Below are 17,123 nucleotides of genomic sequence, written 5' to 3' on the forward strand. Positions count from 1 at the left end.
CAGAATGCCTCCTGCCTGGAATCTGAGCGTGTGATCCTCGACTGTGGCTAGGATTAAGGACCAGAGGATCACAGGTTCAAATCCCAGGCAGGAAACACCACTGCGTACCCCTGAGCCAGCTGTTTCACCAAGTATGCTCCAAATCCCACCTGGGAAATGTTTTCCAAAAATGTGCATGGAAATAAAAAGAACTGTACTCCTTGTGAGTTTCTCTGAATAATAGCACTAGCAGGAAATTAATATATTAGTAAAAAACAACCAAAAAGCATTGCACAGTTTGGAAACAGAGAACAATGACGGCAATGGATCTAATTAGCTAGGCTACATGTAGAATGCTCCCAAAAAGACAACACAACAAATCGAGGAACTTCTCTGAATATCTGAATACTCAGGCTGACAAAATTGTTCCCACATTGCGCGGAACAGATGCCAAGGCAGCGGAAATACCATATCCCACTGCCAATAAGAAAGGGATTGATAGGGCAGGATCTGGAGGAGGGGGCAGGAAGCTTTAGAGAGAGAGAGAATGAGAGATGCCCAGAGCTAAACAGCAAGCCTCCTAATGCAAGAGGAGGACAAAACCGAGGCAGAAAAGCAGGGCTCTCACTGTAGATATACACCGTACATACGGATATAGCAATCATCAACACATTTCACCTCCTGCGCTGCAGTGCTGGTGTCAATTGGTGTATCCATGTGGTAATGATGGGTAGAAAACATTCAAAGCCACAACGCGACTGCCCTCCCCAGAACAAGGGGGCAAATCCCTACTGCAGGACTCCCACGGGCCTGCTCCTCCTCTCGCCAGCGAGGGAAACAATTTCCCCGGGAGCGTTCTCCGCACGGCTGACTCGAACTGCGCCGCGGGCCGGCCGGCCGGCCACGAGAGCGAGGGAACCGCGGCGCCGGGTCTCCTGGCCGCAGCACGCACGTCCCACTGCCCGTTTTATTGGGTGCGAAAAGCCCACAGAAACCTCAGATCGTAAAGGCCAGGGCGCTTATCCCTCTTCTGAGGCCCCGCGGGACGGCTCCTCCGGGTTGTGGCAGGGTGGGGCGCACTCCGCTGACAGGACACAATAAAACGGGGAGACCGCACTCCTTCTCAGTGGGCTGAGAAGGCTTGATCCGTCCCTCTTTGGCAGTTTCCACGTACCAGTTGTCCTCAGAAATGCCCCCCCCCCCGACACAGACGCTTTCCTCTCGGCCTCTGTGCTTTCCGAACCCTGGAGCCCCTGTGCTGAGAATGCGTAGTGCAGTCTTACTCCACTCCTTGGATACTGCACTGACCACCTGAGATACTACTGGAGAGCACTCTGGGCAAAGGGCAACATTCATACTGGGTGACACAGAAGGGCGACAAAGTTAATTCCTGGATCTTAATGAAAGTCTTACACAAACAAGATAGAGGAACTTCATGTCTTCCGTCTAAGAGGGAGGACCACTTCGCTTCTTGACATAGAGGGCTGCAGGAGGGTCTAGAGCCTAGAGCCCCGCTAAGTAGCTGAAGTCAATATCTTGGCTTCCTTCAAGAAACATCTGGATGAGATCTCTCATGGGATCTCTCTCCCTCCCAGCGAACCAAACAATCTGGATGGTGGGGTGACTGCCTCTCGTGACTGACCTCACTTGCATTCTTATGGTAGGGTGATGGGGTTGTGATGGGGCTGCGAAGAAGGTGAGGGTTAGGTTTAGAACTCGTGTAAGATGTGGAGACGCAAAGAAGAATTTCAACGGGATCCCACCCGACAGAGACCCCCGGAGCTACATTTCCTCCATAAGAGCCGCAGTCGCCTTCTGCCGACCTGAGGAGCCGCCTGCTGTGCAGGTGAGCAGCGGATCTGGCGGACAGCTGCGAGTTCCCTCTCCCAGCCCTCCGTGTGCAGAACTTGGAGGCGGACTAATGAGAAACACCCATAAACACTGGATTTAAAGGGAAATCAGAGCCGCTATGAAACACGGCGCCAGGATTGACAGACGGCCCACGATTTCCACTCACGCTGAGCGACCCAGACAGGCGCACACGGCGGCGAAGGATGAAGCAGGGACTGAGATCAAATTCATGCCTCCCCGGACTCTACTTATTGTGCAGCACATGAAGGAATTGGTAATTTTATGAAATGCAACATGCACCAAATTAGAATAACCAGGAAATCCGCCATCACACCAGAGCAGTCTGTGTTTTTCCTAGGTCACTTTTTTGATTTATGAACATTTTCCCTTATAGCTGAGCTCTTTAAATTAAAGAAGTTGAGGCTAAAAAAAAAAGTTTAAGGCTACACTAGAGTAAGCACAAAAAGTCTTCATGATTTCCACCTTCATCAAGCCACATCAGGTCTCACAAGAAACTCAGGAATACTGTTTTTAATGCTGGATTTTGACTGTGTGTATATGTGTACTACTCTGAGAAGTTTCATTTACAACCGAGAGAAGAAGGCCTCTAGCGCTGTGGGACTTTAGAACAAGCTTCTTTGAGAAAACAGCTTGATGAGATCCTCAGATCAATTAACAACTTGGTATCAAACAGTATTATCTCCTAATGATTACATTACAAAACTCAATCTATGGACATCAGCAATTTGAACCACAAGACGAACTCTTAGCATCTTTAACTATACAAAACTTAAGGAATTTTTTAATATAGCTGTGGGTAAATTCACAGGCTCTGTAGAAGCAGCAGCAATAATGGTGAAATCTGTAAGCAAGGCAGTCAAGCTCCGCAGACAGTATGCCAGCTAGTCTCCGTGGGGTTAGTCATGCTGCTTAGTGACACGCAGGTAAGATCCTCATCTCTTCCATGCATGAGAAGAATCTACCGACCTCTGGACTGTCCAGGTCATCTCATGCTAAAAACAACATGTATTGCATTTGATTCAAACGCTGCAGACGAGTCCCAGTCCATTCAGTTTTATAGGTCACCTCTTTCAAAAGAATGATGTCAGGATTGGTGATCTATTCATTTAAGAGAGCTCTGGATCTTGAGAGCTGAATTTACCACTGTCTTAAATCACACTGATCTCAAAATCTCTTAATTTTACAGATCTCCTGCTTAACTGATCACAGTCAAGTCATTCCAAGTCTTTAGAAACGGGAGCTTTTAGTGGTGACCTCTAAAACCTGTTGGATAGAGGCTGACCAGCACCAGGGCTGAAGGGCCCTCCTCTATGTGCCTATATAAACAGCTCTATCTTTAAATCCATACATGGCAACCACGGTTTCAGGCTAAACTAGATTTCAGAGCAACTGGAATCAATCAAGAATGAGAGCAGAGCTTCCCCAAAAAAAAAACAAGTAATTCTAAGTATTTGGGGCACACATTTCAGCACGCATTATCCCAAAAGGTTTAGCTGTAGCATTAAGGCCAGACACAAACAAAGCACAGGGAGAGATGTCAGCTTCAACACGACACCATGGCTTAAGAATGCGAGAAAAGCTACAATTAAGGAAAACACTCTATTTGCTCTGCTGGCTCATTTTGTCAAGAACTGTTAATCTAATACCCAGGTCATTTCCTGACAGATCTCTGGGAACTTACTGTACATCCATCACGGCACTTTTCTGAACATTAATTCCCTTCACTTTCCTCTCTTTGCCACCCTCCCTGTTCGAAAGCTGCGGCCTGGGTCTACAGGTCCACCCTATAACATGGGACTTCAGTCTGGACAAAGTCAACAAACAGTCACGCAGACGTTGCCTTGAGGAAAAACAGAAAAACTCCACAATCGTTAAAAAGAAACCGAAGCCAGCTCTGTAGGATAAACAAGCAAACGGAAAGTACACATGCGCTTGGCTAAAAACAAGGTAGGCGATTGCAACAGCAACAATACTCACAACACCACATGGACATTAGGACACAAGTAGAAATTAAATGTAGAAGCACTCAGGTCTAAAAGCAGGGAACACTTGTTCTCACATGTGGATTATGGAAGCTCCCTGGCCACCTTGTTAAAGCTTGAAGCTTGAAGCTGACTCCCTGGAATCACTGAAGAAGGATCCAAATGAGCAAATGGGCTTCTTCCCATTTATGATATTTGTTATGGACTGTGACAGCCATCCGGGAACCCTGAAACCATTTGTAACTGTATATTGGTGACATCTTTCAAATCTACGATCTGAACGTCCTACTTGCACTGGAAACGGGGACTTCCGGTCTCAGCTTTCTGCCTGCCAAGAAACACAAAAGCATCCGGAAAGAGGTGACAGAGGGACTCTGCTCTGGCCCTGGACCGATGACCTTGTCTGCATTGCACAGGACCTGAGGCACAGTATTTCTAGGAGCCCTTCCCTGCCAAAAAAGTGAAAATGTACCTTTGAAACACAGCAAAAAGTTCAAGACTTAGAAAAACGCCCCTACCCCAACCAGTCAAGAGACAAGTCCGAGCAGTTCAGGGCAGAATTTAAAAAATGATAACAGATCAATTGCACAGGACATCACTCTACGGCTAATAACAGAAGGCAGAAAGTTATTGAACACTCTTCAAGAGCAGATGCACTGCTGTGTTTATTTTACTGTATATTTTCGTTAACATAGGAGTAAATGGATCCCCTGCACGACCTCGCAGCTGGACAAAGCAGCCCTGGTAATCTATTTACAATATCTATTATTTCAAGAGACTTGGAGCTTGCCAGGCAGCATTCCATCTCAATTTCTAGAGCCTCCCTTTCCACCCTCCTGCACCTTTCTTGCCTCGTATGAAGCTGCTGTCCCACCTTCTAAACAATAGCATTTATCCCAGGAAAACCTTTTTTAAGTGGACAAAATAAAGTACGGTCCCTACTGTAATCGTTGAAGGAAAGCACTCACTGATTGCCAAAACAAAGAATTCCAACTAATAATTCACCAAAAATCTCTCTCTAGAGCAGTTAGTTTTCACTTAAGTGGCACCTTGCTAGTAAAGAGCTTATACAGGCAGATAGGTGGGCTGATTAACAGTTAACAGCTGGACACCTCGGGCTTTCAACTCCAAGTCATTTAGGAGCACCTAGAATCCCAGACTGAAGACTCGGTTAGCCTTCTCTTTGCTTGCTGCCGAATCCGAAAAAAAACTTCAACTTCTGGTTTTTGGAGACAAAAGGACTCCCTCCAGCAGCTGGAAAAAAGCTCATTAGTAACACACTTCCTTGGCAGACTCATGTTGTTCACAAACAACCACCCCATCGTGACATCCACCCCACGCAATGGAGCCCTGGCCTGCTCCTGCACTTCCTGGCCTAATGAGAAAGCTGCCCAAAATAGCTCTTCCTGCTATGCTTTTTTCATACCAAGACTCCCAAAACCAGGACTGACACAGGGTGATCTTTCAAAGTGTTTCACTCCTCAGCAAAATGAGTAATTGGAAAGTTTTAAAGCTGATGATCTAGCCAAAGATACTGCAGGCACAAAAAGACCAAACTATTTTTGTTATTGCCTAAGCGTCCTTAAGGGAAACTAATTGTCATCTTTAGTAGTTTTCCAAGCATAATGCAAAAGAATGAAGTCTAAGAGCACCACTTTTAACAGATATCAAGTACTTCACACATCAGAGCTCTTCATTGATAAACTGAATGAACTCACACACTGCAGTGCCTTTCATTATAACTGAGGATCACATGGGGCTCTGGAGAAGCGCCTAAGCTGAGCCAACTCTTGGGCAGTGAACTGGTGCCACCCTTGTGGTAGAGCTGAATCGGGTGCTGAATAACTGTTAGCCCAGAGCGACAGACAGGGAGATGAATAGGATGGGCACCTATCTGCAAGCAAACGACGTCCGAGCAGCTTCAATGCACAATGCGAAACCAGCAGCCTCCCACCAGACAGAGCCCCGGTCACATTTCTGATTTATGTCAGCGCGTACGGCATCGCCGATCAGCAGCCCCTCTGCAGCTGGAAGAGAGGCACTCAAAAGCACAAAAATAAATCACGAAACTCGGGTCTTTAGCTTTGTTGCGGCAGTAAAAGAAAACACTCTCCCCCACCAGAAAGTATTTATTTCACTGCATTGCTATGATCTGTCTTTCTGGGGAGGTGGGAGGAACAGGGAGAGGAGTCTGCCTTTATCACTGTACCGAAATACACATAAATCCTTACTGTACCTCCCCTTTGACCTATCCACAAATACTACAGATCCTTTGAAAACTGCTGACTAGGCTTTCCTGCAATCTCAGATGAGATAGAAAAATCCAACTAGTGTGCATAGGCATTAGATTTTTTTCAAAAAAATTCAATATTCAAGGTGAAATCCAAACTTCCCAAACTCTTACCACTCCGGAATATATCCCATGTATAATCTCCTCACAAGGCAAAGCGCTGTGCTCTTTTTAGAAACCAAAGACCATCACCCTAGCATCCGAGTTTTATCCAGATGGGCTATCAGACTACAAACAGCATCATTGTGAAGTCCTTGCAAACAGAAATACAGACATGACAGGACCTCATGAGTGGCTCAAGTCGTAAAGAAGCTTCAAGTTTAAGCTCTATGATCTCTGGGATCATGTCTTTCTGTAACCATGATTCCTCAAGTGGCAGTTATCAACTGGCACCACCAACAGTAGGATGGAATTAGTTGATCAGGGCTCTCATGGCTCAAACCAATACAGCGGCCCAAGGCATTCTGGGTACTCCCCGGCTTGCGCCGCTGGAAGTGATGGGCCTGCCTCTCCTCCAATCAGCACTGGACCTCCAGCATGAGCTCCTCTGACCCGCGACTTGGCAAATAATGAGTGGCTGGAAAATGGGCCTTCTCAGAGGAGCCTGGCTGAACTTCCTCTTTCTCTCCCGTGTGCGGTGGCAGGGTTTGTAGCCGAGATGGGGGAAAACACACGACTGACTAGTCCACATCAGCTGGGTGTAATAAAAACTGTAACAATACTGATCATAGCCGGGATTTGCCCCGTACTTGAAACGCAATCAGAATCCTTAGGGCTTGTGAAAAAAAAATGCAGCAAAACAGAAGATTAATTCCACTTGATTAGTCATTAAACAGAAACAGACCATTTTTAAAAAAATAAAACTGGGCATTAGATTTTTTTAAAAAGAAAGAATGTTTGGCTGCAGGTCCTTCTCCATTCTTGGCACCAAACTTACAGACGTTCACAACAGGCTTTGTGGACCTGGCAATGGAACAAAAACGCCACGACCTCTCAAACCCTGCGGTCTTGAAACCCACTGGCCCGGCCAAGACAGCGCTCGGTCTCGCCAAGACATACTGAGCATTTTTCACCTAGGGGTCAACCAGCGTTTTACACACAGCACAGCCCAAAATGTGCTCCAGGGTCACATACCCAAGTGCCTGTGCTTACAGGAATCACCAGTTAAACATGATGGGCTTGCCCAGCACACTGATTCAGCAATGCGGACGCCTCCTCTGCTCCAAACAGCCTCCTTAACATTCATCAAGGCTTCTGGCACCTGCAACTTAAGTGCCAATGATGAGAGAGAAATGTTGCATTCTGCAGCAACCCAGATCAGAATAATGACCATCCAAGTACAAGCACTACAACACCTTACACAGTCCTGATACCTCCATTGGAAACTATGATATTTGTTATTGCTCTTTTCTGCAAATGTCACATGCTTCATGAACGAAATGCTCACAACACAGAAATCAAGTATAGTGATGATTCTCCCCAAAGTCAAGATGGTCATGTGTGTGCTGGAACACTGCTATTTCTCTGCAGGCTCATGAATATGTGGCCTATAGGACGTGTGCAGCACAGTGCAACAGCAGCTGTTCTTTGTCTCCCCACGGCAAAGCGCTGCACAAAGAGAAAGGGGTTTGTCTGAGCATGCAGAGACAGACAAGAAAGAAAGAGGTTCCCCCAACCCGCCACCCCCCTTTGAGCTCAGACCCAGGAATGTACAACTGCACAAGAGAAGCAATACAAAGCAAAATTTGAAACTGGCCACAACACGACAGATCAATCAGTCTGGAAAACGTCTGCGAAAGTGTATTCAGCACGTGTAGACAGAAAACACAGCATGGAGCTCATCTGTATAATTCTGATTTGAGTCCATTAAAAAGGCTAAAACAAATGTGTTATTATTATTTCTATTAGCGTTACGGCTTTTTTTTTATTTTCACACAAGAGTGCAACAGAAGGATGAAAGAGAAAAAAAGCAATCATAATAATCCAATTTTGTGAGAGCTACTCAAAGACCTCAAAGCGCTGATAAGTAAAAAAAAAAAACCTAATTTTCAACGGTGTGCTTTGCTCTTGAGTGTTAGAGGAGATTCTGCGTGGCGTAAAAGCACTGCACATCCGTGTCAGGCTAACGCAATCAGCATCCTTCTCAAAAGCGGCGATGCATTCAAAATCAATAAGAATTCTGCAAGAAGCTGCTCGCCGATAAAAGACCGAAGATGTTCCTTTGCACCACGAGTCTCCATCACGACCCTGCCTGACATCTGCATGAGACATCATGACCAGGGTTTGCTACTTTTCTTGGAAAATCCCTCCACCAGGACCCTGCAAAAATGGCATCACTACTTATACTTGAGGGGCACTTGGAATCATGCCGGGGGAAGTCCATTTTCTACTTGCTTTGCCTGATAGCGGTTGTTGTCGCTAGTAATTTGCCTTTCCCAGAGGGCGCAAGCAGAAACTGTGGCAGGAAGTGTTTCTTCACCCAGAGGGTTGTGGGAGTTCAAAACAAGCTACCCAGCCATGTTGCTAAAGCCGACACCCTGGTATCTTTGAACAGAACGGCTCAATGAGATCTTGGGATCAATTAACTATTAACTAAGGAATGGGCTATAGCCAGATCGTATCGTCTGCAACTGTTTTTACCTTCTTATAAACATAGCAGGGAAAAGGTCTAATTTAGGTGATGAGAAAGAGTATGAAGCATGAATACCTCCAAATGCTCTTTAGTTTGAAAGCAGGTCTAAAACAGAAATAGTCGTCTGTTATCACTGTTTCCAGACCTGTACTCATTGATGATTATGAAACCAAGTGGACTGCACTCCTTCAGAATCACTGAAGTAGGCCACTATCTCTACAGGCATAATATAGACTCCATCAGCCAGGAGCACAGTGAATTAAGACTGTTTTGGCCTTCATAACTCCTCAACTCTATAGTTATTAAGTATAATAGTTATAGTATTTAACAGCTGCACTTAAATAATGCCACCCACAGTCACTTGGGGTTTTCCAGTGGTTTTAGAGCACTGATGCCGAAGTGATGGTTCGAATGGGACGAATGGTTCTTTGTTCTTAAAAAACATGAAGCAAAAACATTTCTGCTGTAGGACACAAGGAAAGCTGGTTGTCTAGTACATCGAGGTCTCCTTCGTGGCATTCATGAATAAAATGAGATTTTCAATCATCAAATTACCCTATTTAGCACGAAAAAACAACAAAAAACAACAAATTAGGGGCTTCAAACAGTTTTGAAAGGTAAATCAAAGTAAGAACAATTCTTTGGTGTTTTCCAATAGCCAACAGGGATGTGTAAAGATGAATATTTGACTGACACTGCTGAGCCTCCAACCCTCCCAGGGTGAAGCAAGTGCCCACAGTCCTGGTCTGGACTGACCTGCAGTAGCTGCTGTTACAAACAAAATCGCGTTCTTCTTTTTTTTCCCCATAGAAGCAACTCTTATCTGAGACCCGAAAACGAAACTGAGAGCATATAACAGAACATATGTTAAAAAAGGTTTTCTCCTGATATTAACGGAGAGAAACACCCATCAGCCTAAATCAACCATGAACACACAGTGCCTTTACAGCAATCTGAACACGACAGCCATCCCTCAAGACTCCTCGCCCTTGTACCCACGAAAACGCCATGTGGGCAAGATCAAACCCCTGTCATTGTGACAGGACTGTGGAAAATACAAAATCTAGATTGTTAAAGTATCAACATTCTTCAAGATAACTGCATTGGCACAGTCAGCACAATGTTCTCCTTCAAAATCGATAGTGACAATCTCAGGACGAACTGTAAGTGGAGAGTATGAAGGAGCATTTACAACTAAGAACAGAAAGTACTGTTTCTGCACAAAGTGCAGTGAGGGTCTGGTACACAATTCCCAGACACACTGCTCAAGACACAGGTGAACGAAACCCTCAGGCCTTTGGCTGTTAGCAACCAAACAGGTTAGATTAGCTGAATGGTCTCCTTGCTGCTGTGCACATTCTGAGGTTTTTATGCTCTCGACTATGCTTATGGGAAAATCACGGAGCTCAGCTACAGGCTTACAATCAGAGTGCGTTTCAGGTAGAACTGGCAAACAACACTTTTATCTTTTTTCAACTGCAATTTTGGCAAGAGGTCCATAAAGCAGAAGCTGAAACGGCTACACATTGAAAGGCTCCTTAATAAGTCAAAAACCTTGAAATACACTCCAAGCTCACAGATCAAGCATACTCAAATGTTCACACAAGGGGAACAAGCAAGATGGGACACAAGTCATCCTGAAAACAGTGAGACTTTCTCTTTCTCTCTGAAGCGTCCTCCTCTTGCGTCTGGGCGGAAGTCCTGCAATGGTTTTTTCCCCCCATAAATCTCACTTCCCACTTTCATTCTTTTTTTAAAATCACCAGTGTCTACACCACAATGCACCCCACTGGGATTAACTGAACATTGTGCGACAGCCCTGCTGCATCTCCGCAACGCAGGCTCAGCCTTTAGCAGATCTGCAGAGTACCTGCAAGAAAGCATTACACGGACGACACAAGGAAAGGTGGGGAAAGGTTAAGAGGAGACATCCGCGGAAAAGCGGGCCGCCCTCAGGACGCAACAGCCACTCCCAAGGACTTAGATCCTGCAAAGACTTAATGCATCACGCCAACATCTCGCAACTTCGAGCACATGTTACACGGGCTCCGAGTTTCTTCATGCACACCGAACGTGTGTTTTTCACAGATGCAGCGAGAATAAACTGGACGTTGGAATGGCCCCTGTGTGTGCAAACTGAGGGGTGGGTACTTACATCCAGCGCCTCCCTGCGCAGCCCTTCGCCGGTCCTCAACCAGGAGCGGCTCAGCTCGCTCAGCTCCAGGATGGGCTGCACCTTCAGCTTGACGGTGTCCCCCGACTGCCGGATCATCTCCACGATCTCGTCCCGGCTCTTATTCTCCACGTTGCGCCCGTTGATCTCCACCAGCCGGTCCCCCGGCACCAGCCCCAGCGCCAAATCCTTGGTGCCGGCGCCCGGCTCCGCGAAATGCACCACGCGCCGGTAGACGCCGCCGTCGGCGCCGCGGTCCAGCATGGTGGTGCGGCGCAGCGAGAACCCGAAGTCGCCCGTGTTCCGGCGCTGCAGCTCCAGCTCCCGCGGCTCGGGAGCGGCCGGCGGCACCACAGCGGGCAGGCGCAGGTCCGCGGGGAACACCTTCTCCACCACTTCGGGGACCCGCACCGCGGGCGCCTTGGCGGGCGGCGCGGCCGGCCGGGGCTGCTGGGAGTCCTGCTTGAGCTGGGCGTCGAAGACCTTGGACTCCACCTGCGGGGAGGGGGCGGCCGAGTTCTGCTCCGAGGGTGTGGAGGCCTCCGACGGGCTCTCGTCCTTGCTCCGCTGGGAGAAAGAGAAGCGCTTGATGATCTGCCCCACCTGGGAGTTCTGCTTGGCCAGCGCGCCGAACTTGGCGGCCCGCTGGAGCACGGAGCTGCGGTGGCCGTCCAGCCCCTCCCCCTTGATGTCGTCGCTGGAGCTGGCCGTGCTCAGCTGCTCGGCGTCCAGGATGACGCTGCCCCGGTTGCTGACGCTGTCCGAGTCGATGTCGGCCAGGCTGAGCTCCGCCGTGCTGGCCACCTTGATGGGGATGGGGTTGGAGATCTCCAGTTTGGCCTTGGAATCCCGCTTGGAGGCACGGTTGAGGTGGAAGAACCCCCTCCGCATGCTCATCTCCTCCAGGCTCCTCAGCTCCGCGGCCGACATCCTCTCCTTCTTGTCCTTCTTGTCCTTCTTCTCCTTCCGCGCCCCATCCCGCTCCTTGTCCTTCTTGATCAGGTTGAACATGGTCCCGAGCTCCCAGCAGAGCCTGCCCCCCGTCTGGCTTCAACTTCTTCACTCGGGGAGAATCTTTCCATACAGAACCCAAGTCCCCGCTCTCTTCAGGTCCAGCCTCTCAACTTCCCAGGCAGTGGAAACGACAACCAGCTTCAATACCCTGAAGGAGGACACAGACGGTAATAAGGACAATCATGTGTAACCAGATGTCATTTACAGTAACAAAACAGTTAACAGCACGCCATGACCCCAAAACATGATTGGAAATTACATTCCAAATAATACGTCATTCCCTGTTTTAGGGATGAACTGTCTGAGCCCAGCAGGGGAACAAGAAACATTCCAAATAAACACATTTTAGTTGACTTTATTCTCACTCCTATAGAGCTCATAATTAATGCTCCATCACACTGCAAACCAAACAACTTTTAAATGCCTTTAAGCTCAAGCATCACAGCGGCGACGATATTTTGCTACCCTTAATTAATACGCAAAGAATACAGAAAAAGATTCCACATCACAACTGAAGAGCATTAAACTCTTGGCCAGAGATGGCATTCCAGTCTCCTATTACAGGCATTTACAGCCAAACCCAAAAATCAAGGGAAATATTCACAGAATTTAAACATTCTAGACACTGCGCAGGAAACAGAAATGCATTCTCCCCAATGTGGCTCTGATTACTTTTTTTTTTTTAAAAAAGGAGCAGCCTGTCAAATATCTTTTTCTTCACAACTTAATATTCCACCTACAGACACAACTCACTATTTTTCCACGCCGACAGTAACAGTACCTGCTAACGAACCAGCACACACACCAAGCCTATTCAAACACTTAACCACTCTGCACTCCCCCACCCAGTAATTCACAGTCTATTTCGCTGGTCCGACAACAGCACATTGTTTCTAAATTAAGGAGGACCCCTAGGTGTCCCAGCACTGTGCACTTACAAAACCTGTTCACTGGCAGTATCGGTTAACTGGCTCACCTGTCTCACTTCACTGTACTAATCCTGTCAGCATTGTACTCTACAAGCAAGCGGACAGCTCCGTCTTGTTCCAGAAAATATTTCACTTTCTGCTTACTGCTGTTTATTTCCACAAGCCCCGGCTAAAAAAAACAAACAAACACCCAACCCTTCATCTGATGAGAAAATTCAGCTCATCTGCCATTCCACTACTTTTCACAGGCGACGCAGCACAGAGGGTGGAGGGAACAGGAGAGTGTTGTTGTGATGTCTGTAACAGGTCGGAGAGCCCGCTGAAGGAGGAGCCCTCTTAAGAACTCCAGTCTTGTCCAGCAGCATCTGAAACTCCCATTCCAAAACCGAGTTCCCACCAGCATGAGAGCACAGCATCTAAACAAACACTGCTGATGAAGGAAATGCTTTGAAACCGGCAGGAAGAGGATATTTCTGCCCCTGGACTCCAAAAGAAGAGACTAGCAGACAGCAGTGGGACAAGGACTTTAAAGGCACTATCCCATGTCTTTCTTTTTTCCATGAGGACTATAGAAGCACAATTATTTTAATTATGGCCAACAAGGCAAGGGCACAGCAAACATGACAAACTGCGAATGTATCAGCTATCCTTCCCTGCTGCCTGAGAAACTAAATACTACTGTTGAGCACAAAGTATCAGATGCTAAGAGTCCACCCAACTTTGAATATTTCAACTTTTTTATTTTCATAGATAAGACATTAAATTGCTTCCTTTGCGACAATCTCTTTTACTGTTGGGAACAAAGGGAGAGTTCTCCCTCCACAGCAAGCTTTAACAAATGTTAATAATTTGCCTCGGGGCAGCAGGACAGGCACTGCACACATCACGTGCTGTAAGAGTGATCTTACTGACTGAAAAAAAGCAATGCATCTACCATCACCACCAGGCCACCCTGTCTAAGGTTGGAGGATGAACACAGCATGTCAGACTCAAGCACCACCAGCAAGTGAGCACTTGCAAGAGTCGTTAAATTCCGCTGCGACATTCCAGGGTACAGTGACAGCTGGGCCGGTTCCCTAAATGCTCTTTAAACACGTTTACACATCCGCAACTTCAAAGGCTCCATTCCAACATCTGCAGAAAAGCAAGAAACTAATTGAGAGGCTCTCTGATCTGACAAGGCCAGGCCAGGGGCCCTCGGCCGTAGGTGACGAGGGAGAAAAGGCACTGTGTTATTTAAGTACCTCTGGCCTCAGTGTTAAGAGACCAATGAGAGCGCTTTAAAAAACGAGCTGTTCAAAATCCCTCTGAGCAAGAACTACAGTATTCTTGCAGAAAACAAGGTGGGGCGGCTGGTGCAGACTGGGTGCTCTGTGGCGCCCCAGGTGGGGCGGCTGGTGCAGACTGGGTGCTCTGTGGCGCCCCAGGTGGGGCCGCCGGTGCAGACTGGGTGCTGGCTGAAGTGGGTTCTTTTGGGATCCTTTGGGATCAAAAGCTCCGTACAAATGCAAGCAATCGCCACTGATGCAATGACTATTATTTTGTCCAAACCTAGACCATGAAAGTGTTCAAAGGAAGTGAGTTGCCGCCTGTTGGTGATGATGGAACTGCCCTCTCTGATACTATGCAGAGAGAAAAACAAGGACAACGTAAAGAATAAATGATGACAGAGCGCACATGCATATGTCATACAGACCATAAGTTTCGCTCAATAATTTATGAAAGGAAACAATTAGAAGCAGCTCAGACTACCAAAGCACGTGTACTGCAACAGACACCTAGCCATTCATCAGGACTACTACGCCTACTCTGATTAAAACAATGCTTATGAACATGGTTCCAAAAAGTCTCCATTTACAGAGCTCATGGAAACATTTAACCTAACTAAAACACTTAACATCTACAGTAACAGCCAAGCCAGTACACAGAGCACAATGTCATCATCAGTGTCTGAAGCGCGTCTTGGCTGTAACAGAACAGATTCCCCAGTAAGAACGCTGATACAGTCTTAGTAACATAACCTGTGCTTACCAAACATAAAACAGGATCTCAACACCAGTAGGTTCCTTTCACTTCAAATACATACACTTTTGCTTTTGCAGGACAATAGGAACAAAGTCAGGTTGTATCATATTTTTTTAAAAAACAATGCATTCATTGAACACTTCAATTTCAGTTCTGATCCATTAGTGTCAGCTGGTCTAACAAAAATGATTTATGATCCTTTCTGGACAGAAAAAAACAAGGACAGGCCGGGCTCAGTCGTAATGAACATTAATCATTACTCACTCCCTTATAACAAACATTTATGAGAACTAAAACAGATGACATCTGCTGAGTGTTTAACTCCAGCTTTAACACAGTGAATGCAAATTCAAGCCGAGCTACCTTTGAATACGTCACATGAATAACACCTGAATATGCTATATACTCCAAGTTGCGAGGTAACTCGGACATGTTTAGGATGTGATATGTTAAAAAAAACAGTCCCTAAATACCTGTTTTACCTACTTCGAGCGTGTTTTGTCGCAAGGTTAACAAAAGCACTTGTTGGCGGGCTAAGCGAGTCTATGCCGCAGCTGAATGAAAGTCGTCTGACGTTCACAGTTTTAACTCACACGTACCTCTTGAGTGAGTGAGTGAGTGAAAGACACCTCGTTCTGACTGTTTCAGAATTGGATGCCAGTGCTGGCTACCTTACTGCAGCCGGACAGTACACCTCGCCAGGTAGCCCTGTAGGCCACGGGAGCCTAATATTATTAAAACGCTCATACTCCGTACGTGGTTTTGAGCACACATCGCCAGCCCCAATACCGTCCCTAAGACAAAAAAACTGATAGTACATACACATCACAGAAACTGAAGGATATAAATCACCCGTCTCCGGAAACGAACCTAGGGCGATAGTGTAACTACAGAGACGATAAATCGTATATTCTGCTCTGCAATTCCGCTGTGGCAGCTCGCCGTCTTCCAATCAGGATACAGCGCAGGACAGACTCACTTCCTGGAAGCACTGGGCTTCGCTGTTCAGGATCGTTTCCGAGGAATTCTAGCAATTTCACCGTCACGGTTTTTTTTTTAATTTAAACTCGGGAAACGCAACTCCACGGCGAAACAATATTAAAAATAAAACGTGGACATGTACGGGTGTGTTATTTTGTTCGCTCGTGGAACCTCGATTCCTCCTCCCCCCCCCCCCCATTCTCATCCCACGCGAACCCCCTCGCTGGCTCCTAGTTTTTTTTGTGTGTGTGTCTACCCTTCCTTCTCCCGGCGCCCCTGTCCTGCACGGCTCGCAGGGGAGGCTGCTGGATTGACCTGAAACCGCGAACAGTCGCGCAGGACCACTCCACGGCCCCGCGCGTCCCGGCGTGGGGGCATTGTTCTGTCTCCCTGACGAGCGCGGCGGCTGGACGTGCTTGCGAGAGCCCGCTGGCCACTTTCCGCTCTGACATCGCCTTTTTGCAAAAGGACGTGGTTTGCCTTCCCAAGCACATAATAAGGGCAGGGAGAGGGGAGCTGCGATGGCTACTAAAAGCACCAATTCTGACCACAGACGGTGGGGGGGGAAACGTTTTATAAAGCAGAGCATCACGCCTAAGCCACCACGAGTGTATATATTCCCGAGTCCTGGCGTCCGCTGTTGTACAGTACTAACCAGCTAATGAAAGCACTGGCTAAGCCTATTTCGCCCTCATTTCCTCGCCGTCCAGCCGGCAGCAATTGTAACGTCCCCCCCTAAAACGCTTGTAGTAGCGAAAAGAGGCCAGCCCAGGCCATGCGTGCTGCATTCCTCCCAGTGCCGGTCCGGCTGTACTCACCGCTCTGCCGTGCGGAGCTCGCCTTCTCGCTGACAGCGATCCCGCCCCGGTGTGCGAGCTGCGAGCGCAGGCAGCCTCAGTGTTGTGTGCGCGTCGGTGCTGGGGGGCCGACTCCGGCGCAGCGCCGCAGACGGAGACCGAGGGAAAGGGGGGGGGGCGCCTACAGCGATCCCTGCTGGACGGTTGGTGGAAGCCCAGCACAGCCCTCCGCCTTCGCGTTGGTACGGCGCAGCGCCCTGCGTTGGCTGAGGTCCAGATCCTTTAGGCCGAGAAGAGGCGACCCGCCGGCCCTCGCCCGCCACTGCGGCACCGCGGATCGGTTGAGAAAAGCGAGACGCTGCTTCACCGACTGAATTACGGGGATTTAACTAGGACACCAAGGTTAATACCCCTTCTCTTTCGGAAAAGTTGGATGCGGGCTCACAGCA

General features: G+C 47.7%; 1 protein-coding gene across 12 annotated transcripts in view; it reads right to left on the reverse strand.

Annotated features, from left to right (window-relative positions):
- The window catches only part of myo18ab (myosin XVIIIA b), a 120,062-nt gene extending 103,208 nt beyond the window's left edge, over positions 1-16,854 (reverse strand). For 8 of the 12 annotated variants that reach the window (XM_088616016.1, XM_088616015.1, XM_088616005.1 and 5 more), the window contains exons 1-2: positions 16,696-16,853; positions 10,911-12,090 (exon numbers count right to left, since the gene is read on the reverse strand). In XM_088616016.1, the coding sequence (XP_088472142.1) occupies positions 10,911-11,939 (1,029 nt within the window). In that variant the 5' untranslated portion in view covers positions 11,940-12,090; positions 16,696-16,853. Of the gene's footprint in view, positions 1-10,910; positions 12,091-12,918; positions 12,937-15,718; positions 15,741-15,766; positions 15,840-16,695 lie in introns of those variants that run through there. The other 4 variants (XM_088615979.1, XM_088615981.1, XM_088615980.1 and 1 more) reach the window with 4 other exon arrangements.
- Positions 16,855-17,123: the final 269 nt, after the last annotated feature.

This window comes from Lepisosteus platostomus, chromosome 22, assembly GCF_059453375.1.
Source record: "Lepisosteus platostomus isolate fLepPlt1 chromosome 22, fLepPlt1.hap1, whole genome shotgun sequence".
In the NCBI taxonomy this organism is placed as follows: Eukaryota; Metazoa; Chordata; class Actinopteri; order Semionotiformes; family Lepisosteidae; genus Lepisosteus; species Lepisosteus platostomus.